Here is a 25,214-nt window from a genome sequence, read left to right on the forward strand (position 1 = left end):
TTTCCTCTAATCAGTTTGAGAATTTTATTTTATTGTGTGTGTGTGTGTGTGTGGTTTTTTGTTTTTTGTTTTTTGTTTTTTTTGTTTTTTTTTTTTTTGAGACCAGGCCGCACTCTATCTCCCAGGCAGAGTGCAGTGGCTCCATCTTGACTTACTGCAGCCTTACTCTCCCAGGCTCAAGTGATCCTCCCACCCCAGCCTCCTCTGAGGAGCTGGGACTACAGGCACATGCCACCATGCGCAGCTAATTTTTGTATTTTTTTTTTTTTTAATAGAGATGGGGTGTTGCACTTTTGCCCAGGCTGGTCTCGAACTCCTGGGCTGAAGGAGCCCACCCACTTCAGCCTCCCAAAGTGCTGGGATTATAAGTGTGAGCCATCATGCCTGGCCCAGTTTCAGAATTTTAAAGCAAGAGCATGAAATTTATTCTTAAAGTTTTAAGAAACTTTATTCTAGTAGCAAAATAGAAACAATATCATGGAAGCCAAATAGAGGCTCTTTATATTAATCCACGTACAAAAGTACAAGTATTGGAATTAGGATGCTGGTGTTGGGCATGGAGATTTAGGGATACAAGAGGCATTTAAAAATAGATAAATCTGCATTGCCGAGTACATAGAGTGGCTGAAAAGTGGGGATAGGATGACTAGTTCATTCCTCCTTGCCTTTTCTCACTTAAAAGCATCACTTCTTCAAGGAAGCCTCCCCTGACTTACATGAGTGAATCACTTAGCCAGGCTCTCATAGCCTTAGTAGTACTAATCACACTGTGGTTTCACCGTTGTCTGTGTGATTATTTGGTAAATTACCTGTTTTCCTTACTAGAATCTAAGCTCCACAAGGGAAGAAGGGCAGAGGTTTTTTTGTGTGTGTTCGTTTGTTTTGTTCGTTATGAAATTAGAGGGTCAAAACAAGGACTCTTTTTTTTTTTTATTAAAAAAAGATACTCTTTTGCGCAAGCTGGAGTGCAGTGATGTGATCATAGCTCATCTCAGCCTCAAACTCCTGGGCTCAAGTGAAGTATGGGGACTCTTATTTTACTTTTCCCTTAATAGCCTACTATTTCATTTCTTTTCTTTCCTTTTTTTTTTTTTAACAAAAAACATAAACTTCTATAATTAAAAACTAATAAAAATGCTAAAATGGAATATAAAGCGATTAGTTTTAAAGTTTAGATTATATTCTGAATATATCTTATTTGAAATTCAAAATACAGGCCAGGCACAGTGGCATATGCCTATAATCCCAGCACTTTGGGAGGCCAAGGTGGGCGGATCACTGGAGGTCAGGAGTTCAAGACCAGCCTGGCCAACATGGTGAAACTCCATCTCTACTAAAAGTACAAAAATTAGCTGGGCTTGGTGGTGGGTGCCTGTAGTCTCAGCTACTTGGGAGGCTGAGGCATGAGAATTGCTTGAACCTGGGAGTTGGAGGTTGTAGTGAGCTGAAATTGTGCCACTGCATTTCTAGCCTGGGCGATGGAGTGAGACTCTGTCTTAAAAGAAAAGAAATTCACAATATAAACCATAAGAAAAAAAGTATAGTAGGTTTTATAAGCATGGAATAGAAATGAAAATTAGTGGGAAAGTATAAAACTTGAACTGTGTAAGAGTTTCTATGAAGGTAATTTATATGCTGGGATTGAAGATGGCTCTTGGAAAGGTCTTGATATTTATTGAACAGGTGAGAATGGTGATTCCATAGATAGAAACATGAACGATGTCTTCCTTCACTCATCTATGAGGATTGTTCTCTTCTGGGAAGGCAGATGCACATTCACTTTGGGACATGCTGAGTTTCAGGTGGTAGTGGACATGTCCTCTAGACAGTTGTGGATATAAGCTTGTAATTAAGGAAATAAGACAGAATAGGACAACTGTATGTGAGAGATACTAGCAACAATGATGTAGTGTATGTGGAAACAAATACATTTTCCAATGAAGTGAACGTAGAGAGAAATGAAGACCTGAAAGAAAGCAAAGGAATGGGGCTGGGCTTGGTGGCTCACGCCTGTAATCCCAACACTTTTGGAGGCTGAGGCAGGAGGATCACTTGAGCCCAGGAAGTTTGAAACCAGCCTGGGCAACATAGTGAGACCCCATCTCTACAAAAAATAGAAAAATTAGTCAAGTGTGATGGTACATGCCCATGGTCCCACCTAGTTTCGAGACTGAGGTGGGACTATCCCTTGGGTCCAAAAGTTTGAGGCTGCAGTGAGCCGAGATCATGCCACTGCACTCCAGGTGGGAAAAACAGGAAGTAACTAAGCGGGACGAGAAACCCTAAAGATTATAGCATCACAGAAGCCAAGTAAAAAAAGGCTCTTCAAGAAAAGGAGGTGATAAGCAGTAGTGTCCAGCACAACAAAGAACAAACTGTTTCTCTGGGAGAGAGGTATCTAAATATTTTCAAAAAGCAGTTCATGTGTAGTGAATTGTTTTATTATGGCAGTAGTGAGTGGATAAGTGCCTCTATTTGGCATAAAAATACTTCCTTTTATTAGTAACCCTTCATAATGCTTCAGTGTTTGTGGAGTTAAAACTAAATGAGCTCCAAAGCACTTGGCATTTAGTGTTAGCAAACATCTGACATTTGATGACCTCTCTTTACCTCTTTCAGGAATACAACCAGTTCTGTGTAATAGAAGAAGCATCCAAAGCAAATGAAGTTTTAGAAAATCTAACTCAAGGAAAGATGTGCCTAGTTCCTGGTAAAACAAGAAAACTGTTATTTAAGTTTGTTGCGAAAACTGAAGATGTGGGAAAGAAAATTGAGGTTAGTTATGAAATTTGTTTAAAAATATTTTTAATAATAAAAGTATGTTTATATCAGAATATTTTAAATAATACAAAAGCTTATTAAGTAAAAAATGAAAATCTTCTACCTGGACTTCCTAAAGGAAACCATTCATAATAGTTTGGGAGGTTTCCTTCCAGACATTTTTCTGTGAACTATTTGTGGTATAAATTTTTTTTCAGTTAAAAAATTGAGAATATATGTAATAAACTGTAGCTGGCTTTTATCACTTGATAGTGTATACTAGATATTATTTCTTGTTAGTACGTAAACCAATCTTGTTTTTTAATGACTACATAGTTAAGGAGTTTTAAACAATGTATATTATGTAATATAGCAAATATATTTTTTATGTTATTCAGACTGAATATCTTTTGATGTTTAAACATTACTGAGTACATATTCTTAAAGAAAAATGAGCATATATATTTTAAAGATTGATATAGTATAGATAATTGAAATGCCTTTTAGAAATATAGGATCTAGGTAATACCTTTATTGAGCATAAACTCTGGAGCCAAACTGTATGGGTTTAAATTGCAGCTCTCTAGCTTACTAGCTTGTGGCCCTGGGCAGTTAATTAGCTTCTTTGTGTCTTCTCAGTGTATTCATCTGTAAAATGGGGATCTTAAGAGTACTAATCTCTTAGGATTTCATGAGGATTAAATCAGCTAGTTAATGTAACTTGCTTGGAATAGTGATTAGCACACAGTAAGCACTCATTAAGTGCTTGTTTTTCATGACTTGAATGGGAATGGTTAGTTAGCTAATCTAAACTTGGTACCATTGCTAAGATAAATGGTTTATAAAGTTGTACTACCAATGTTCCCATAACAGTTTCTGTGAACATGTTGATTTTATTATTCACCAGTATCCAGAATTGTTTGCTTATTCATTAAAAAAAAAAAAAAAACTTCATGATTTTGACTAAATGCCCTAATTGCATATTTGATTTTTTCATGCCGAAGGAAACTTACCAGACATAAATTATAGTGAGTAAGCCTATTTTGAGTCCTTTTGTTAATGGTTTTAGTTGAATAGAACATGTATTCAATTAATAAAGCATTTTATTGCTAATACTATAAATATTTTCAGGAAAAATATTTGTGGAATCAGAAATTAGGTTATAATGTATCCATAGCCATCACAATATTTATTTCATTCAGCAACCCCTAATTGAGCATTCGTTACATCAGGGACTATGCCAGATGCTAAAATCATAACACTACTGTACAATCAGCCTCTCAGTAGAAAGTCAGGTTATTGTCTCTGTTTTAAAGGTGAAATCTGTTTAAAGTTGGAACCCAGAGCGCAGTTAGTCTCTGTCCCAGCCCGAGTAATACCTTAATAGCAGGTGTTCTGACTTCTGTCACACTGGGGTCTCTAGATGAACTCCATGGTCTAGCCGTCGACGATGTAATTTTGGTGAGAGGGGATGGTGACAAGCACATACGAGATGGCATTTCTGACACTTTTTTTTTTTAGATTACTTCAGTGGATCTTGCTCTGGGCAATGAGACGGGAAGATGTGTGGTTTTAAATTGGCAGGGAGGAGGAGGAGATGCTGCTTCCTCCCAAGAAGCCTTACAGGCAGCTCGGTCTTTCAAAAGGCGACCTAAGCTACCTGACAATGAAGTTCACTGGGACAGCATTATAATTCAGGCAAGCACGATGTGAGTCTGCTTTGCTAAGCTGGTATTAAAGATCACCCTCTTATTTCTTTAGCTATTTTTTTTTTTTGGAGGCAGAGTCTCTCTCTTGCCCCGGCTGCAGTGCAGTGGTGTGATCATGACTCACTATAGCCTTGACCACTTGAGCTCAAACGATCCTCCCACCGCAGGTGCCACCCTTGCCTTCCCCAGTAGTTGGGACTACAGCCAGGTGCCACCATGCCTGACTAATTTTTGTATTTTTTCTGGAGATCAGGGTCTTACTATGCTGCCCAGGCTTGTTTCAAACTCCTAGGCTCAGACGATCCTCCTGCCTCAGCCTCCCAAACTGCTGGGATTACAGGCCTGAGCCTCCACACCCAGCCTCTTATTTCTTTTAAATACTTTATTTAAATAATTTATTTGCTTTTTTTTTTTTTAATCAGTTACTTAGCTAAAGTTTCTTTTCAAAGGATCATTTCCAGAGTTCCAAACATTTCTGTACATCTGCGACACGAGCCCCCTGCTCTGACTAATGAAATGTATTGTTTGGTGGTGACTGTTCAATCCCATGAAAAGACCCAAATCAGAGATGTGAAGCTCACCGCTGGCTTAAAACCAGGTAAGCATTCCTTTTTGTAAGTTTGATCAGTATTAATCCAACATTAAGTAAGCATCAGTGATGTCAACTCTAGGACTCTTGTTTAAAAGAAGGTATGGCATAGTGCTCTTCACACAGTATTGATTATTGGGATAATGTTTGAATTCTTTGTTTTGAAGAACCACTATTAACTCTTTTAGGACAGGATGCCAATTTAACTCAGAAAACTCACGTGACTCTTCATGGAACAGAACTGTGCGATGAATCCTACCCAGCTTTACTCACTGACATTCCTGTTGGAGACTTACATCCAGGGGAACAGGTAAACTTGGTCAACTGGGATTGAAGAGGAAATCGATTAGTTTGTAGTTTTAAATATATAGTGAGTTTTTAACAGTTCAGAGCATTTTAACAGCATATTCTCAGACTGAAAAAGTGATTTAACTAATGAACATTTCATACACATTTTACATACTTAAATGTGTAAAATGTCTTAAGCAGTTTTTCTGCAAGGGAGTTTAGAAAACATGCTTAACATGAATTAGTTGGGTAATAAAATAACCATTGTTTGTAACTTAGTGCAGTAACTTCTCAGTCAACTTCTGCTTCCAAACTAGATACAAAAATGTTTTGGAAGTTGAGAGTAATAATTTCTAAAAGATGCAGTAGTAATGATCCCACCCTTACGCTGTGGCCGGAGTGTAATCAGAGGGCTCTTCTACAGTGGCGGCTTTGGTCAGTTACATTGTAACGTTCTGTAAAAGTGATAAGGAATTTAGCCAGTTGGTATAGATAAACTCTAGAAGGTGGGCACACTATCCTAGAATATGTATCAAGAGGAAATATCTGTAAAATTAAATATTAAATTACAACATTTATTTTGTTACAGCTGGAAAAAATGTTGTATGTTCGCTGTGGAACAGTGGGTTCGAGAATGTTTCTTGTATATGTTTCTTATCTGATCAATACAACGGCTGAAGAAAAAGAAATTGTTTGCAAGTGCCACAAGGTAATTTTTTTATAACTACTTTATGAAGCGTCGTATGTGGAGTAGTCCCATTCTGTGTTATTTTAGTGTAACTATAAAATAAGCAGCTTGGGTGCTTATAGTCTGTTATAAATTTTAATTAAACTTTTTAAAAAATCACTTATGTTGAGTTTTGTTGAGGCTGGCATTCACTGCTCAAACATTAAACAGAAAATTGGCTTATGTGGCTTTTTTTTTTTTTTTTTTTTTTGAGACGGAGTTTTGCCCTTGTTGCCCAGGCTGGAGTGCAATGGCACGATCTCGGCTCACTGCGACCTCCACCACCCGGGTTCAAGCGATTCTCCTGCCTCAGCCTCCCGAGTAGCTGGGATTACAGGCATGCAGCACCACACCCAGCTAATTTTTTGGATTTTTAGTAGAGATGGGGTTTCTCCATGTTGGTCAGGCTAGTCTTGAACTCCCAATCTCAGGTGATCTGTCCACCTTGGCCTCCCAAAGTGCTGGGATTACAGGCGTGAGCCACTGTGCCTGGCCTATATGGCTTTTCATATAGAGGATCAACAGATTTGAGATCTCAAGCAAATCACACATGAGATAAAATCTGTAAAGTTGACTTATATATAGAAGGTTCTGGAGAAAAGGAGGTCTCCCTTTGAAAAACATTTTTCTGTTATTAAAAAATACTGGTAAAAATTGTTTTTGGTAAGTGCACATAAAAGTGAAAATACAAACGATCACAGTTACAGTTCACAACTCGAAGGCAACTGCTAAGTCTTTGTATTTCTTTTTGGTCTCTTTTCTGTTTCTAGAGATTTTGAACAGGCTGTGTTTCTAAATAGATTTAACTGTGCTGTATATAATGTTTATGTTCTCTTTCCTTAATAGAACATTATGATACTTAGTATCTTCTTGGTCCTGACAGTAATGTTGTCTTAGTTTTCTCTTAGGAATTGGGTCCTCAACCCAGCAGAGCAGAAGGCCTAGCAGTTTGGGGATTTGTAGTTTTGTTACTGCACAGAGTCTGGGCTGTGGGCTGTTTACAAGTCATTGGGAAAGAAAACCATCTCAAAATTGTTAGTATTTTCCAAGTGGGAGAGAAGAAGGCATGTAATGTACTGTTGAAAATTCCTCATAGCCTGGTATAATACATAGAGTCCTATATGGTAACTTAGGAGATAAGGGTGCCAATCTCAGCACATTATATCTATTGTCTTATCTGGTTTTTCTAACAACCCTGAGGATTATGAAACTGGGACTTAAAGAGACTGTATGAGTTGAGCATCCCAAATCCGAAAATTCAAAATCCAGAACTTTCTGGATTTTCAGATTTTCTAAAATCTGAAACTTTCTGAGAGCCAGCATGACACTCAAAGGAAATGCTCCCAGGAGCATTTTGGATTTGGAATGCTCAACCAGTTAAGTATAATCCAAATATTCCAAAATCCAAAAAATCGGAGAAACTTCTGGCCCCAAGCTTTTCAGATAACCTGTATAACTTTCCCAAGGTCACATCATTAGGTTCAAGGTCACAGAGCTAGTAAGTATGTATTGAGCCAGGATTAGAATTCGGCTCTGTCTGGCATTACAGCCTGAGCTTTTAACCAGTATGACCTTTTTTAAAGGTTTCTTACCAAGAGGTTGTGTTATTTGTTTTGAAAGATGAAATAACCCCATTTTATTTTATTTTCTCTTTTTTTAAAATTTTGACATGAGGTCTCACTGTGTTGCCCAGCTTGGAGTGTAGTGGCATGATCTTGGCTCACTGCAAACTCCACCTCCTGGATTCAAGCAATCCTCCTATCTCAGCCTCCTGAGTAACTGGGACTATGGGTGTGCACCACCACACTCAGCAAATTTTTTGTATTTTTGGTAGAGACAGCGTTGTGCCATGTTGCTCAGGCTGGTCTCAAACTCCTGATCTCAAGCAGTGTGCCCACCTCAGCCTCCCAAAGTGCTGGGATTACAGATGTGAGCCACCATGCCCATCCCTCATTGTTTTTCTAACAGACTCTTTTAGAAAGGAGATGTAGCATGTTGGTTAAGAGTGTAGGCTCCATGGCCAATTACAGTTCTGCTTCTATGCCTTTGTTACCTTCCGGCTATGTGACCTCATCTTAAAGTGGCAATCATAATAGCACTTGTTTCCTTGTGTGATTATGAACATTATATAATACATGTATAGTGATGATAGCAGTGTCTGTAACATTACATTATTATTATCTTATTAGTCATTTTGAGTTGAGGTGTAGTAAGAACTTAGACAAAAGGAAGACCCTAGCTTTTTGGAACATCTGATTCCTCCTCTGTAAAATGGTGATGATGCCCGCCCTGCCTACTTCATTAGATCCAGAGATAAATAATGTGTAAGAAAACACATTAACCGGGTGCTGTGGTTCACTGCTTTAATACCAGCACTTTGGGGTTCTGAGGCAAGAGGATCATTTGAGGTCAGGAGTTCAAGACTAGTCTGAGCAACACAGCAAGACCCCATCTCTAAACAAATAAAATATGGTAGCTGGGCATGGTGGTGTGTGCCTGTAGTCCCAGCTACTCAGGAGGATCACTTGAGCCCACGTGTTCGAGGCTGCAGTGATCTGTGATGGTGCCACTGTATTCCATCGTGGTTGCCAGAGTGAGAGCCTGTCTCCAAAAAAAAAAAAAAACAGTACTCAGTTCTTTCGACACAAATGTTATCTAAAAGAAAGGCCTTTACTTCTTAGTATGTATAATTTGGGGTTATTTATTGATCAGTGATAGATTGTGTTTTTTAAAACTTTATATAAAAAGATTTAGAAAATCCATTGAATGTGCCCTTTACATTTTCTTGCAGGATGAAACTGTAACAATTGAAACAGTCTTTCCATTTGATGTTGCGGTTAAATTTGTTTCTACCAAGGTATGTTTCTATAAGGCAAACTAGAAATCATTTAGGTTATAGAAATGGACTGAAATGATAAAATGGATTAATGTAATTCCCGACAGACCTTTTATCTTCATTTGTGACAGTTTGAGCACCTGGAAAGGGTTTATGCTGACATCCCCTTTCTGTTGATGACGGACCTCTTAAGTGCCTCACCCTGGGCCCTCACTATTGTTTCCAGTGAGCTCCAGCTTGCTCCATCCATGACCACAGTGGACCAGCTAGAGTCTCAAGTGGACAATGGTAAGTCTTTGGTTCATTACCGCTTAAAAGAGCAGGAGCAGCATGTGTGCATGAGTGTGTATGTGTGTGTGTGTGTAATCTTGCAATGGAAGAGTTAATTAGCTTTTTCTAAGTGAGGGAACTTGAGACCTGCACTCGTGAAAGCAAATGCATATGGAATTAGGGTGGAATTCGTGTCATTTATAATACCATTTGCTTGAGTATACCTGATTTTAAAAGGTCAGATTTTTTTCCTACTCTAAGGAAGTTATACTTTGAAAATGCACTTCACCAAAAGAATTCTTTTTTCATTTTTGAATTTTTTAAAAATTTTTGCTCATTGACTCTTAATGTTTACTGTTTTTCATAATTTGAAATGAGAAAAGGTATTTATTAAAGAAACTTTGGAAAATATAGAAAAGTAGGAGATAAATTTTCTGAGTCACCCAAGTAAAACAATTTGTAAGACTGACTGAAACCCAGGACAACACCTTTCTGGTTTCAAAAAGTACTAATAATATCTTTTGCTTTCACAATGTCTTCATGAGTTTTTTTTCATCTCTCCTTGAAACTTTGTTTTCTCTTGTGTGTTTGGAAATCATTGTCTCTGTCCTACTTTGTTTTTCTGTCTCCTTCCCTTTTTCCTTATTGTGCTAATTGGGAGTAATGAGCTTTAGGGTCAGGCTGAACTGGATTCGGTTCTCAGCCCTACCACTTGCTCTTTTGTGAACTTGGATGGTTCCTTTCGTCACTTCTTAGAGTCAAAGAGGATGATGTATGTGAAATAACTAAGTAATATATATGAGAAAATATGAAATATCTTAACTCAGTGCTCATTTTCTAACAGCTCAACAGAAGCTGCATTCCCTCGTCCAGTTGGAGGGGTTGTTGTATGTACACTTGATCCAAGCTGGAAACTGCAGAAAAAAACTACACTCCTTCACACACACATCCATCCTTCACACCCACATCCGTACATTTTTTGAATCCAGCTTTTCATCTCCATTCTCAGTGCCATCCTCACCATTTCTTTCACCTAGTCTATAGAAGTAGGTCCTTAACTGTTTTCTTCCTTGGCAGTCATTCTCTTCCATAGCCTGCCTTTTCATATTGCCACTAGAGTTTGTGACACACTGCACCTCACCTGGTCAGGCTCTGGCTGACCTTCCCAGCTGCCTCTCCCCGAGGCTGCTTATTGCGCTTTGTTCTCTCCCAGTTTTCAACCAAGACAAACTTAGGGCATTCTTCCAACATTGCCCCCAGCTGCTTTTGAACATATATTTGGAACTTTTGTCCAAAACCTTCATCTTTTTCAAGCTGTTGAACTCTGGCTTGAATCTGAGAGATTCATGAGCTCTTCAGGGCTCATGTAAACTTGAACTTCTTGTTCCTCCCAAGCAGGGCTATGGTGTTTTGTACATACCTACATTGTAACACTTACATTATATTGCAATTACTTATTTGTAAATATGTCTCCCTTACTAGACTGTGTGTTCCCTTAGAACCTGAGCTGTGTCTTAATTCATCTTCATATCGCCAGCATCATAGTACTTAGCTAATAAGTGTTTACTAAATCTCTGGCTTGAACTTCCAATATATTAGTTTCTTACTGCTGCTGTAACAAATGACCACAAAGTTAGTGGCTTAAAATGACACAGATTCAACTATATTAAAGTTCTACAGGTTAGAAGTCCAAAAAACAAGGTGTCAGCGTGGTTGCGTTCCTTCTGGAGGCTCTCAGGGAAAATCTGTTTCTTTGCCTTCTCCAGCTTCTAGAGGCCACCTGCACTCCTCCGCATGTGGCTCCTTCCCCTGTCTTCAAAACCAGCAGTGTAGCACTTCTTTCTCACAAATTGACGCTAATGTTAATTGTTTATAAACATTGTGATCATTTTGTTGAACTTCTTAGAATGAAGGAGAACTTTGGTAGAGTTTAATATGAAGGGCCCAGGTTTTTTAAAAGGCGATCTCTACAGGCACCAATTGATATGTATTTTATTCACTGGGCTACAATATCATTTCCAAGTCCTTAACATTATTTAAAAGTAATTAAAGCAAAGGTTGATCCAGCTTTTTTCCCTTTCACTGCTGTTATCTGTCCACAGTCAGAACTCCATTCATCTGTCACAACCTTCTTCATTAGAAAACCTTAAAAATAACCTAATGTTCAGAACCTTTGTTATTGTTATTACTTGGGAGTTTCACTCACAGATTGCTAAAATTGCCATTAAATGAGTACTATTGCCTGCTTGCATTTAAAGGTGAGACATTGCAGGCTCTGAAGAGCTGAAAGGTGGAGAAGACTTGGTTTGAATGTGTGCTTATCTTGTCATCAGGGAATGTACTATAAAATTGGCAGGAGGAAAGCATTCTTGCACAGAGGTGAATAGCCATGTGAGGCAATATTGAGGTGGTATGAATGCTATTAGTAATATAGGCTGAGTATCTCTTACCTGAAATTCTTGGTAGCAAAAGTGTTTCAGATTTTGGATTTTTCAGATTTTGGAATATTTGCATTATACTTAGTGGGTGAGCATCCCTAATCTAAAAATCTGAAATCTGAAATGCTTTAAAGAACATTTCCTCTTTTAAAAAAAAAAAATTTATTTTCATTTTGGAGCCAGGGTCTCACTCTGTCACCTGGGCTGGAGTGCAGTGGCAGGATCATGGCTCACTGTAGCCTTGGACTCCTGGGCTCAAGCTATTCTCCCACCTCAGCCTCCCAAGTAGCTGGGACCACAGGTGCACACCACCACACCTGGCTACTTTTAAAATTATCTATAGGGACGAGGGCTCCCTGTGTTGCCCAGGCTGGTCTCAAACTCCTGGAGCTCAAGCAGTCCTCCTGCCTTGGCTCCCCTAAGTGAGATTGTGAGTCACCACACCTGGATGCATTTCCTTTTGGAATAACCTTTGCGTGTCTTGTTGGCACTCAAAGCATTTCAGATTTTGAAGCATTTTGGTTTCAGATTTTTAGATTAGGGATGGTCAACCTGTATGTGTTTACTCAGAGAAAGCCACAATTTTCTGGAATGGTATTTTGAGTACTTTAAGAGTAACTGGGGGGGGCGGAGCAAGATGGCCGAATAGGAGCAGCTCCAGTCTCCAACTCCCAGCGCGAGCGACACAGAAGACCGGTGATTTCTGCGTTTTCAACTGAGGTACTGGGGTCATCTCGCTAGGGAGTGCCGGACAATCGGTGCTGGTCAGCTGCTGCAGCCCAACCAGCGAGAGCTGAAGCAGGGCGAGGCATCGCCTCACCTGGAAGCACAAGGGGGAAGGAATCCCTTTTTCCTAGCCAGGGGAACTGAGACACACAACACCTGGAAAATCGGGTAACTCCCACCCCAATACTGCGCTTTAAGGAAACAGGCACACCAGGAGAATATATCCCACACCTGGCCGGGAGGGTCCCACGCCCACGGAGCCTCCCTCACTGCTAACACAGCCGTCTGCGGCGATCTATCCGCAAGGCAGCAGCGAGGCTGGGGGAGGGGCGCCCGCCATTGCTGAGGCTTAAGTAGGTAAACAAAGCCGCTGGGAAGCTCGAACTGGGTGGAGCTCACAGCAACTCAAAGAAGCCTGCCTGTTTCTGTAGACTCTACCGCTGCGGACAGCGCACAGCTGCAGCCCATTAGGGGAAAGAGCGGGGCCGTGGCAGACGCGAACGACTCTGTCTGACAGCTTTGGGGAGAGCCGTGGATCTCCTAAGGCGGAGGTTGAGATCCGAGAACGGGCAGACTGCCTGCTCAGGTGGGTCCCTGACCCCTGAGTAGCCTAGCTGGGAGACATCCCCCACTAGGGGCAGTCTGACACCCCACACCTCACAGGGTGGCGTCACCCCTGAGAGGAAACTTCCAAAGAAAGAATCAGACAGGTACACTCGCTGTTCAGCAATATTCTATCTTCGGCAACCTCTGCTGCTGATACCCAGGCAAACAGGGTCTGGAGTGGACCTCAAGCAATCTCCAACAGACCAACAGACAGTCCTTCTGACTGTCAGACGGAAAACTATCAAACAGGAAGGACACCTATACCAAAACCCCATCCGTACGTCACCATCATCAAAGTCCAGAGACAGATAAAACCACAAAGATGGGGAAGAAGCAGGGCAGAAAAGCTGGAAATTCAAAAAATAAGAGCGCATCTCCCCCTGCAAAGGAGCGCAGCCCATCGCCAGCAACGGATCAAAGCTGGTCAGAGAATGACTTTGACGAGATGAGAGAAGAAGGCTTCACTCCATCAAACTTCTCAGAGCTAAAGGAGGAATTACGTACCCAGCGCAAAGAAACTAAAAATCTTGAAAAAAAAGTGGAAGAATTGACAGCTAGATTAATTAATGCAGAGAAGATCATAAACGAAATGACAGAGATGAAAACCATGACACGAGAAATACGTGACAAATGCACAAGCTTCAGTAACCGACTCGATCAACTGGAAGAAAGAGTATCAGCGATTGAGGATCAAATGAATGAAATGAAGCGAGAAGAGAAACCAAAAGAAAAAAGAAGAAAAAGAAATGAACAAAGCCTGCAAGAAGTATGGGATTATGTAAAAAGACCAAATCTACGTCTGATTGGGGTGCCTGAAAGTGAGGGGGAAAATGGAACCAAGTTGGAAAACACTCTTCAGGATATCATCCAGGAGAACTTCCCCAACCTAGTAGGGCAGGCCAACATTCAAATTCAGGAAATACAGAGAACGCCACAAAGATACTCCTCCAGAAGAGCAACTCCAAGACACATAATTGCCAGATTCACCAAAGTTGAAATGAAGGAAAAAATCTTAAGGGCGGCCAGAGAGAAAGGTCGGGTTACCCACAAAGGGAAGCCCATCAGAATAACAGCAGACCTCTCGGCAGAAACTCTACAAGCCAGAAGAGAGTGGGGGCCAATATTCACCGTTCTTAAAGAAAAGAATTTTCAACCCAGAATTTCATATCCAGCCAAACTAAGCTTCATCAGTGAAGGAGAAATAAAATCCTTTACAGATAAGCAAATGCTTAGAGATTTTCTCACCACCAGGCCTGCCTTACAAGAGACCCTGAAGGAAGCACTAAACATGGAAAGGAACAAGCGGTACCAGCCATTGCAAAAACATGCCAAAATGTAAAGACCATCGAGGCTAGGAAGAAACTGCATCAACTAACGAGCAAAATAACCAGTTAATATCATAATGACAGGATCAAGTTCACACATAACAATATTAACCTTAAATGTCAATGGACTAAATGCTCCAATTAAAAGACACAGACTGGCAAACTGGATCAAGAGTCAAGACCCATCAGTCTGCTGTATTCAGGAGACCCATCTCACATGCAGAGACATACATAGGCTCAAAATAAAGGGATGGAGGAAGATCTACCAAGCAAATGGAGAACAAAAAAAAGCAGGGGTTGCAATCCTAGTCTCTGATAAAACAGACTTTAAACCATCAAAGATCAAAAGAGACAAAGAAGGCCATTACATCATGGTAAAGGGATCAATTCAACAGGAAGAGCTAACTCTCCTAAATATATATGCACCCAATACAGGAGCACCCAGATTCATAAAGCAAGTCCTTAGAGACCTACAAAGAGACTTAGACTCCCATACAATAATAATGGGAGACTTCAACACTCCACTGTCAACATTAGACAGATCAACGAGACAGAAAGTTAACAAGGATATCCAGGAATTGAACTCATCTCTGCACCAAGCGGACCTAATAGACATCTATAGAACTCTCCACCCCAAATCAACAGAATATACATTCTTCTCAGCACCACATCGCACTTATTCCAAAATTGACCACATAATTGGAAGTAAAGCACTCCTCAGCAAATGTACAAGAACAGAAATTATAACAAACTGTCTCTCAGACCACAGTGCAATCAAACTAGAACTCAGGACTAAGAAACTCAATCCAAACCGCTCAACTACATGGAAACTGAACAACCTGCTCCTGAATGACTACTGGGTACATAACGAAATGAAAGCAGAAATAAAGATGTTCTTTGAAACCAATGAGAACAAAGATACAACATACCAGAATCTCTGGGACACATTTAAAGCAGTGTGTAGAGGGAAATTTATAGCACTAAATGCCCACAAGAGAAAGCAGGAGAGATCTAAAATTGACACTCTAACATCACAATTAAAAGAACTAGAGAGGCAAGAGCAAACACATTCAAAAGCTAGCAGAAGGCAAGAAATAACTAAGATCAGAGCAGAACTGAAGGAGATAGAGACACAAAAAACCCTCCAAAAAATCAATGAATCCAGGAGTTGGTTTTTTGAAAAGATCAACAAAATTGACAGACCGCTAGCTAGACTAATAAAGAAGAAAAGAGAGAGGAATCAAATAGACGCAATAAAAAATGATAAAGGGGATATCACCACCGACCCCACAGAAATACAAACTACCATCAGAGAATACTATAAACACCTCTACGCAAATCAACTAGAAAATCTAGAAGAAATGGATAATTTCCTGGACACTTACACTCTCCCAAGACTAAACCAGGAAGAAGTTGAATCCCTGAATAGACCAATAGCAGGCTCTGAAATTGAGGCAACAATTAATAGCCTACCCACCAAAAAAAGTCCAGGACCAGATGGATTCACAGCTGAATTCTACCAGAGGTACAAGGTGGAGCTGGTACCATTCCTTCTGAAACTATTTCAATCAATAGAAAAAGAGGGAATCCTCCCTAACTCTTTTTATGAGGCCAACATCATCCTGATACCAAAGCCTGGCAGAGACACAACAAAAAGAGAGAATTTTAGACCAATATCCTTGATGAACATCGATGCAAAAATCCTCAATAAAATACTGGCAAACCGGATTCAGCAGCACATCAAAAAGCTTATCCACCATGATCAAGTGGGCTTCATCCCTGGGATGCAAGGCTGGTTCAACATTCGCAAATCAATAAACGTAATCCAGCATATAAACAGAACCAAAGACAAGAACCACATGATTATCTCAATAGATGCAGAAAAGGCTTTTGACAAAATTCAACAGCCCTTTATGCTAAAAACGCTCAATAAATTTGGTATTGATGGAACGTACCTCAAAATAATAAGAGCTATTTATGACAAACCCACAGCTAATATCATACTGAATGGGCAAAAACTGGAAAAATTCCCTTTGAAAACTGGCACAAGACAGGGATGCCCTCTCTCACCACTCCTATTCAACATAGTGTTGGAAGTTCTGGCTAGGGCAATCAGGCAAGAGAAAGAAATCAAGGGTATCCAGTTCGGAAAAGAAGAAGTCAAATTGTCCCTGTTTGCAGATGACATGATTGTATATTTAGAAAACCCCATTGTCTCAGCCCAAAATCTCCTTAAGCTGATAAGCAACTTCAGCAAAGTCTCAGGATACAAAATTAATGTGCAAAAATCACAAGCATTCTTATACACCAGTAACAGACAAGCAGAGAGCCAAATCAGGAATCAACTTCCATTCACAATTGCTTCAAAGAGAATAAAATACCTAGGAATCCAGCTTACAAGGGATGTAAAGGACCTCTTCAAGGAGAACTACAAACCACTGCTCAGTGAAATCAAAGAGGACACAAACAAATGGAAGAACATACCATGCTCATGGATAGGAAGAATCAATATCGTGAAAATGGCCATACTGCCCAAGGTGATTTATAGATTCAATGCCATCCCCATCAAGCTACCAATGACTTTCTTCACAGAATTGGAAAAAACGGCTTTAAAGTTCATATGGAACCAAAAAAGAGCCCGCATTGCCAAGACAATCCTAAGTCAAAAGGACAAAGCTGGAGGCGTCACGCTACCTGACTTCAAACTATACTACAAGGCTACAGTAACCAAAACAGCATGGTACTGGTACCACAACAGAGATATAGACCAATGGAACAGAACAGAGTCCTCAGAAATAATACCACACATCTACAGCCATCTGATCTTTGACAAACCTGAGAGAAACAAGAAATGGGGAAAGGATTCCCTATTTAATAAATGGTGCTGGGAAAATTGGCTAGCCATAAGTAGAAAGCTGAAACTGGATCCTTTCCTTACCCCTTATACGAAAATTAATTCAAGATGGATTAGAGACTTAAATGTTAGGCCTAATACCATAAAAACCCTAGAAGAAAATCTAGGTAGTACCATTCAGGACATAGGCATGGGCAAGGACTTCATGTCTAAAACACCAAAAGCAACGGCAGCAAAAGCAAAATTGACACATGGGATCTAATTAAACTAAAGAGCTTTTGCACAGCCAAAGAAACTACCATCAGAGTGAACAGGCAACCTACAGAATGGGAAAAAATTTTTGCAACCTACTCATCTGACAAAGGGCTAATATCCAGAATCTACCAAGAACTCAAACAAATATACAAGAAAAAAGCAAACAACCCCATCAAAAAGTGGGGAAAGGATATGAACAGACATTTCTCAAAAGAAGACATCCATACAACCAACAGACACATGAAAAAATGCTCATCATCACTGGCCATCAGAGAAATGCAAATCAAAACCACAATGAGATACCATCTCACACCAGTTAGAATGGCAATCATTAAGAAGTCAGGAAACAACAGGTGTTGGAGAGGATGTGGAGAAATAGGAACACTTTTACACTGTTGGTGGGATTGTAAACTAGTTCAACCATTATGGAAAACAGTATGGCGATTCCTCAAGGATCTAGAACTAGATGTACCATATGACCCAGCCATCCCACTACTGGGTATATACCCAAAGGATTATAAATTACTCTACTACAAAGACACATGCACACGTTTGTTTATTGCGGCACTATTCACAATAGCAAAGACTTGGAATCAACCCAAATGTCCATCTGTGACAGACTGGATTAAGAAAATGTGGCACATATACACCATGGAATACTATGCAGCCATCAAAAAGGATGAGTTTGCGTCCTTTGTAGGGACATGGATGCAGCTGGAAACCATCATTCTTAGCAAACTATCACAAGAAGAGAAACCAAACACCGCATGTTCTCACTCATAGGTGGGAACTGAACAATGAGATCACTTGGACTCGGGAAGGGGAACATCACACACTGGGGCCTATCATGGGGAGGGGGGAGGAGGGAGGGATTGCATTGGGGAGTTATACATGATATAAACGTCATGCACATGTACCCTAGAACTTAAAGTATAATAAAAAAAAAAAAAAAAAAAAAAAAGAGTAACTGAAGTTTTCTGTTTTCTTTTTCTCTACCCCAAAGTGTTTACTTTGGAGGCATGAAATAATCTGGAAAAAGAAAAACAATCACCATAAAATATTGAGTCTGTCTCAAAGCTTTTCACATTTATTAGTTTCCTTAGGACTTTCTCGCAGATACACAGATGCCTTATTGGATTTTATTGTGATGGAATATTGATACGTTAGCAAAAACAGTGAACTTTGTGACCTTGAAAAAGTCATTTAACATCTCTGAGCCCTACTTTCTAAGTCTCTACAAATAATATATAGTGGGTGAGATGTTCTTTCTTTGTTGCTTGGATGTGAAACTCTCCTTTCATAGATGAAACCGTTGCCTAAAGAGTAAAAAGCTCTTCCCTGTAGTTGTCTTACAGACTGGAGAGAGTGCTAGTGAATGCTTTTGTCTTCGATGCCCATCTCTTGGAAATGTGGAAGGTGGAGTAGCAACCGGGCATTATATTATCTCTTGGAAAAGGTAAAAATTATGTCAATCCTGTCTTTTCTTCAATGTCTTTGTTATTCTGATACCTTTCTTTTTCATCTTTGTCACTTAATATTTGAGAGTTTCTGTCATTCTGAAGAGCAGAAGTCACGTGGATATGAACACAAAGCTGAAAAAGATAATTAAACCTGAGTTTGTGCTTGTCACAATTTGTGACTTATATGCTATTGAAATTTTAGCCAAACTAAATCTGTACACAAAGGGTGTATGTATAAGAATGTGCATGGGCTGGGCACAGTGGCTCACACCTGTAATCCCAGCACTTTCATAGACCTAGGTGGGAGGATCGCTGGAGCTCAGGAGTTCGAGACCAGCCTGGGCAACGTGGCGAAACCCTGTCTCTACAAAAAATACAAAAATTAGCCGGGCTTGTTGATGCACACCTGTAGTCCCAGCTACTCAGGAGGCTGAGGTTGGGAGGATGACTTGAGCCCAAAAAGTGGAGGTTTCAGTGAGCTGAGATTGTGCCACTGCACTCTAGCCTGGGCAACAGAGCGAGACCCTGTTTTAAAAAAAAAAAAGTTCATAGCAGCATCAATTGTAATAGGAAAAAAATGGGGGGAAAAAAACAAAAGGTAAATGCCCATCAATAGAAAAGAGAATAAATTGTGGCACATTCGTACAGTGGAATACTATATATCAATGACATGAGTGGACCAGAGCTACACCATCAACATCTTAAGGTAAAGTGAACAAAGCAAGCTACTGATGGAAATATGAATAAATTGCATGTATATGACTTTGAAAAACATGCTATATATTTCTTAGGACTACATACATAATTTGGAAAAGTATAAAATACATAGAAATGATAAATACCCAATTCAGGATAGGGGTTACCTTTGGGGTAGGGGGATACAAGCAGCTCTGCAGGAAGATTCAGTTGTATCATTGTAATTTCTTTCTTAGACTGGGAAGTAGATACATGATATTCATGTGTATTCTCTTGGTGTGGCTTATTTTCAGAAATTTTAAAACAGAATAAAATGAGAAAAGAGTCAGAAGATACTAGTTTTTTTTTTTTTTGAGACAGAGTCTCGCTCTGTCACCCAGGCTGGAGTGCAGTGGCGTGATCTGGGCTCACTGCAAGCTCCGCCTCCTGGGTTCACGCCATTCTCCTGCCCCAGCCTCCTGCGTAGCTGGGACTACAGGCGCCCACCACCACGCCTGGCTAATTTTTTGTATTTTTAGTAGAGACAGGGTTTCACTGTGTTAGCCAGGATGGTCTCGATCTCCTGACCTCGTGATCCACCCGCCTCGGCCTCCCAAAGTGCTGGGGTTACAGGTGTGAGCCACCGTGCCCGGCAAGTAGTTCTTTTTGTTTTTTTGTTTTTTGTTTTTTGTTTTTTTGTGAGACGGAGTGTCACTGTGTCACCCAGGCTGGAGTGCAGTGGGAGCAATCTCTGCTTACTGCAAGCCCCACTTCCCAGTTCATGCCATTCTCCTGCCTCAGCCTCCCTAGTAGCTGGGACTACAAGGGCCCACTACCACACCTGGCTAATTTTTCGTATTTTCAGTGGAGATGGGGTTTCAGTGTGTTAGCCAGGATGGTCCCGATCTCCTGACCTCAGCCTCCCAAAGTGCTGAGATCCACCTGCCTCAGCCTCCCAAAGTGCTGAGATTACAGGTGTGAGCCACCGCACCTGGCAGAAGATATTAGTTTTAAGGGAATGTTTATACAACTCGGAATAATGAGTAGGAAGATCTGAATGTAATGGCTGTCACGAAAAAGTTATAAATTATCAAAATTGACTAAAGGAAAAATTTTTAACCTATCAAAACAGTAACTGGAGGAAATTCATGAAATTACCTTCAAAGAATATGTTTAGTATATGTAATTACATGGTATGATTTATTGTTTTCATGTTATACATTATATGCAAAGCATAGAACAAGAAGGAAAATTTCCTGGGTTTGTTTGTGAAGAGCACCCATACCTAAACCTGACAAAGGCAGAAAATAAAAAGACAACTGTAGGGCAGCAGTTCTCAAACTTTTTGGTCTCAAGACACCTTTACACTTTGAAAAATCATCGAGAACCCTAAACAGCTTATTTATGTGAGTTATATGCATAGATATTTACCATGTTAGAAACCAAAGCAGAAACTTTTTAAGAATGGAGAAATAGGTAATTTTATTAAGAAGTAAATAAACTTGTCTTTTCCCCATTCCTGAATTTACCATATTGATGTTTAGTTTTATTTATTTGTTTGTAGGTGTCAAAACAGCATTTTAAAGGCACTGCTAAATTATTCCATCATACTACAGTATTACCACAGAGATATATTCATTTATTATTGATGAAGGCTTAGCTGCTTTGCCTGTTGCTTTTGCTCTGTGATAGTTTGCACATCATGTCAGCTGCTCCACCCTTAGACTCACAAGGGATTTCCCTGGCACCACCCCTGTAGTTCCCACTTTAACTGTATCACAGGGAAAATATTTAACAGTTTCATGATATTACTTCAGCTCCATAAATATTGGAGCACCACTATGTTTGTTGAGTTCTTCAGTTTCTACCATATACTTATAGTGAGTTACAACAGAGTGGTCTGGGGCCCGCCTGTAAACCATCCTCAGTGAGTTAAGGAATTTACGTCATAATGTAAATCACTGAATTGTTCCTGAATTGAGAAAGCCTTGCTACCCAAACACTGTATTAAATGGTGTGCATCATGACTGACAGTCTCACACACCTCCTGACTTATCCGCTGCTGGTAACACACAGCGGCCCTGGGTTATAACAGTTTGTTAATTGGAAATATTCAGAAGTGTGATTTTAAAAGTTCTTAACTTCACAAAACTATTTCCAGGCCGGGCACGGTGGCTCAAGCCTGTAATCCCAGCACTTTGGGAGGCCGAGACGGGCGGATCACGAGGTCAGGAGATCGAGACCATCCTGGCTCACACGGTGAAACCCCGTCTCTACTAAAAATACAAAAAATTAGCCGGGCGAGGTGGCAGCACCTGTAGTCCCAGCTACCCGGGAGGCTGAGGCAGGAGAATGGCGTGAACCCGGGAGGCGGAGCTTGCAGTGAGCTGAGATCCGGCCACAGCACTCCAGCCTGGGTGACAGAGTGAGACTCCGTCTCAAAAAAAAAAAAAAAAAACTATTTCCATTAATAATGTTTTGCGAGGCCAGGTGCGGTGGCTCATGCCTGTAATCCCAGCACTTTGGGAGGCTGAGGCAGGTGGATCACCTGAGGTCAGGAGTTTGAGACCAGCCTGGCCAACATGGCAAAACCTCATCTCTGCTAAAAATACAAAAATTAGCTGGGTGTGGTGGCATGCTCCTGTAATCCCAGTTACTCAGGAGGCTGAGGCAGGAGAATCACTTGAGCCCAGGAGGCAGAGGTTGCAGTGAGCCAAGATTGCGCCATTGCACTCCAGCCTGGGTGAGAGAGCGAGACTGTCTCAAAAAAAAAAAGGCCAGAAGCGGTGGTTCACGCCTGTAATCCCAGCACTTTGGGAGGCCGAGGCAGGCGGATCACGAGGTCAGGAGATGGAGACTATCCTGGCTAACACGGTGAAACACCGTCTCTACTATAAACACAAAAGAAAAAAATAAATTAGCCGTGTGTGGTGGCAGGCACCTGTAGTCCCAGCTACTCGGGAGGCTGAGACAGGAGAATGGCGGGAACCCGGGAGGCGGAGCTTGTAGTGAGCTGAGATCGCATTGCGCACTGCACTACAGCCTGGGCGACAGAGACTCCATCCCAAAAAAAAAAAAAAATAATGTTTTGGGAAATGGATAAATAACATAGTTCCTTTGAAACTAGTTGGTGAATACACGTTTCCTGTTTTTGATGAGCTTCTTTCATAAAATGTGAGTTTAAAAAGATGACCTCTTCTGCCACAGGACCTCAGCAATGGAGAACATCCCTGTCATCAGAACTGTCATCACTCTGCCACATGTGATTGTGGAAAATATCCCTCTCCATGTGAATGCAGGTAGCGGAATTCAAATTTTACTTGATAAGAAGGACCCAATAACAATAGTTATTTTAACTTCTAAGAGTTTAGTTATTTTAACATTCTATTATGAAAGTTTTTCAACATTTGTAAAAGTAGGTTATGGCCAGTCTTGTTTCATCTCTACTTCTACACACTCCTCCTACCTCTGTTATTTTCAAACAAATCCCAGATACCGTTTCAAGCCATAAATACTTTCATATGCCTGCTTGAAAAAGAATGGCTGTTTTAAAATATATAATGACAGTACCATTATCACGACTTTAAAAATTAGCAGTAATGTCTTCATGTCATCAAATTCCAATGTTGAAATTTTCCTAGTTAACTCTGGATGGTTTTTCAGTTTATTTTGAGGTTTATACAGGAATTGATGGATAAGTCTTATACTATACGTCTGTAACCTATATGTAGGCTGGTAAGCTGACTATCTCTCCCTCCTCCATGCCCTTTCTCCTCTCCCCACTGACCATTAACCCCTCTATCACCTCTTCCAATACCACTTTGTCCTTCTTCTCCCTGCCCCCATGTCTTCCTTGCTGAAGAAACTAAGTCATTTGTCCTGTAGAGTTTCCCACAGCCTGGATTTTGCAGATGACATGGTGTTATTTTTCGATGTTTCTCTGTCCCTATGAATTGGCAGCCTGTCTGTAGGCTTGATCAGATTCAGGGTCAAGTTTTTGGCAAGAAAGCTTCATAGTTAATGGTATGTGCTCCCACTAGGAGGCAGGTAGTATCTGTCCATCATTCTTTCTTTACTGGAATACTTTATCAAGAGAAACTTCCCTTTATCAACTGTTTGCTTATCCTGATGTCTCTAATTTACAAAACCTGGGTGTAGTGCTCACCAATAGCATATATGTTAGAATGGGAGTGGTGCAGAGATGAGCATGGCCTCGTGCAAGGACGACACTCAGATTCAGGAAGCATTCCATATTTTTGTATCCTAGGAAAAATAAAATGGCAGAACTGCCAGAACACACACACACACACACACACACACACACACCAAACAACAGTGTATCCACAAATGAATGAATGAAGTTTTACTTACAACTTCACTAAAACACAGCTTTTGCTTATTCTAGTTTAGGAACCATGATTGGTATTTTGGGAAATCTTTTATGGATTTAAAAAATGATCCCTAAAATATAATTTGGTTCCTGATAGCCAGGACCCTGTCTGGGCCAGTCATTTTTAGAAGGACACTTACTTCCTTAGCCTGTTTTATCCTAGTCCTACTGCTGCTGTCCGAGCAAAGAATTGTCTTACCTGGCGAGAGTACAGTAACACCATTCATTTAAATGATACTGTGTCTGTAGAATGAGATTCATTTACAAACCGAAGCCATAAGTGGTGAGCTATTTTTGAAACCAAGAGAAATGTGTCGTCTTTCTCTGTAGATCTGCCGTCATTTGGGCGTGTCAGAGAGTCCTTACCTGTCAAGTATCACCTACAGAATAAGACTGACTTCGTTCAAGATGTGGAAATTTCTGTGGAGCCCAGTGATGCCTTCATGTTCTCAGGTCTCAAACAGGTACAGGTCATTTCCTATGTTGTTTATGTTGACACAAAACTGCAGCCAGGAGACGGAGAGCTGTACCTTTAGTTTTTCTGAATGAACTGAGTAAAGCTGACTGTGGCCCGTGTTGTTTTGGTAATAGTGAATTTTTAAGCACCTTCAGTACAGCTACCTATAAAGGTGGGTTACCCTTGTGACATCATTGAGATCAGACGTGTGGTTCTTATAAAACAAAAGTCCACAAATCCTTGGACTGTATTATAATATGTTATAATTTCTGAAAAACTTAAAGAGTCCCCTTGTTACTGATGAGTGTGTGTGTGTGTGTGTGTGTGTCAGTGTGAGGCCTGAAGACTACACTGTACTCATACTAACAGTCCATTTTTCTATCAGTGAAGTTTCGTAGAAATTTTGATTTTGCATAGACTATACTTAACCTTTGGTGTGTTTAGATACAATTTTGTTTCTATACTTTAAATTACCTAGACTTTTTTATTCATTCAGTCAAATCAGAGTTGGAAAAGTTCATTGGATTTTTAAATGAGCAAACAAAACACCCAGGCAGAACTATGCTTCAGTGAGAGTCCAGTCCTCCACTGTCAGAGGGATAGCAGAGATGCCCCTCCAAAGTCAGGAAATACTTTGTAATGAACAAGGGCACAATTAGAGAACAAATGTGTCTTAACACCTGGAAGTGTCTACCCTGACTAATGACCTGCTCTGCCTGTTCTGAGTGCTGTGCTTGTTGTTAAATGCAAAATAGAAGTTTATATGAAATATGCTGTATGTTCAGGTACTGTTTTATATTTATAATATACAGCATTAAATATACCAGCTATAACATTTACAAATGAGTA

At 40.3% G+C, this 25,214-nt stretch overlaps 1 protein-coding gene and 1 pseudogene across 1 annotated transcript in view; both read left to right on the forward strand.

Annotated features, from left to right (window-relative positions):
• TRAPPC11 (trafficking protein particle complex 11) overlaps positions 1 to 25,214 on the forward strand; it is a 60,672-nt gene that overhangs the window by 29,700 nt on the left and 5,758 nt on the right. The window contains exons 19-28 of the mRNA XM_033215774.1: positions 2,620 to 2,775; positions 4,282 to 4,469; positions 4,919 to 5,067; positions 5,247 to 5,368; positions 5,936 to 6,055; positions 8,865 to 8,930; positions 9,041 to 9,197; positions 18,728 to 18,839; positions 22,726 to 22,817; positions 24,239 to 24,372. Coding sequence (XP_033071665.1) covers positions 2,620 to 2,775; positions 4,282 to 4,469; positions 4,919 to 5,067; positions 5,247 to 5,368; positions 5,936 to 6,055; positions 8,865 to 8,930; positions 9,041 to 9,197; positions 18,728 to 18,839; positions 22,726 to 22,817; positions 24,239 to 24,372 — 1,296 coding nt within the window. The remainder of the gene's footprint in view (positions 1 to 2,619; positions 2,776 to 4,281; positions 4,470 to 4,918; positions 5,068 to 5,246; positions 5,369 to 5,935; positions 6,056 to 8,864; positions 8,931 to 9,040; positions 9,198 to 18,727; positions 18,840 to 22,725; positions 22,818 to 24,238; positions 24,373 to 25,214) is intronic.
• LOC117086478 lies at positions 23,676 to 23,776 on the forward strand (annotated as a pseudogene).

Source organism: Trachypithecus francoisi, unplaced genomic scaffold, assembly GCF_009764315.1.
Source record: "Trachypithecus francoisi isolate TF-2019V2 unplaced genomic scaffold, Tfra_2.0 Lachesis_group1, whole genome shotgun sequence".
In the NCBI taxonomy this organism is placed as follows: Eukaryota; Metazoa; Chordata; class Mammalia; order Primates; family Cercopithecidae; genus Trachypithecus; species Trachypithecus francoisi.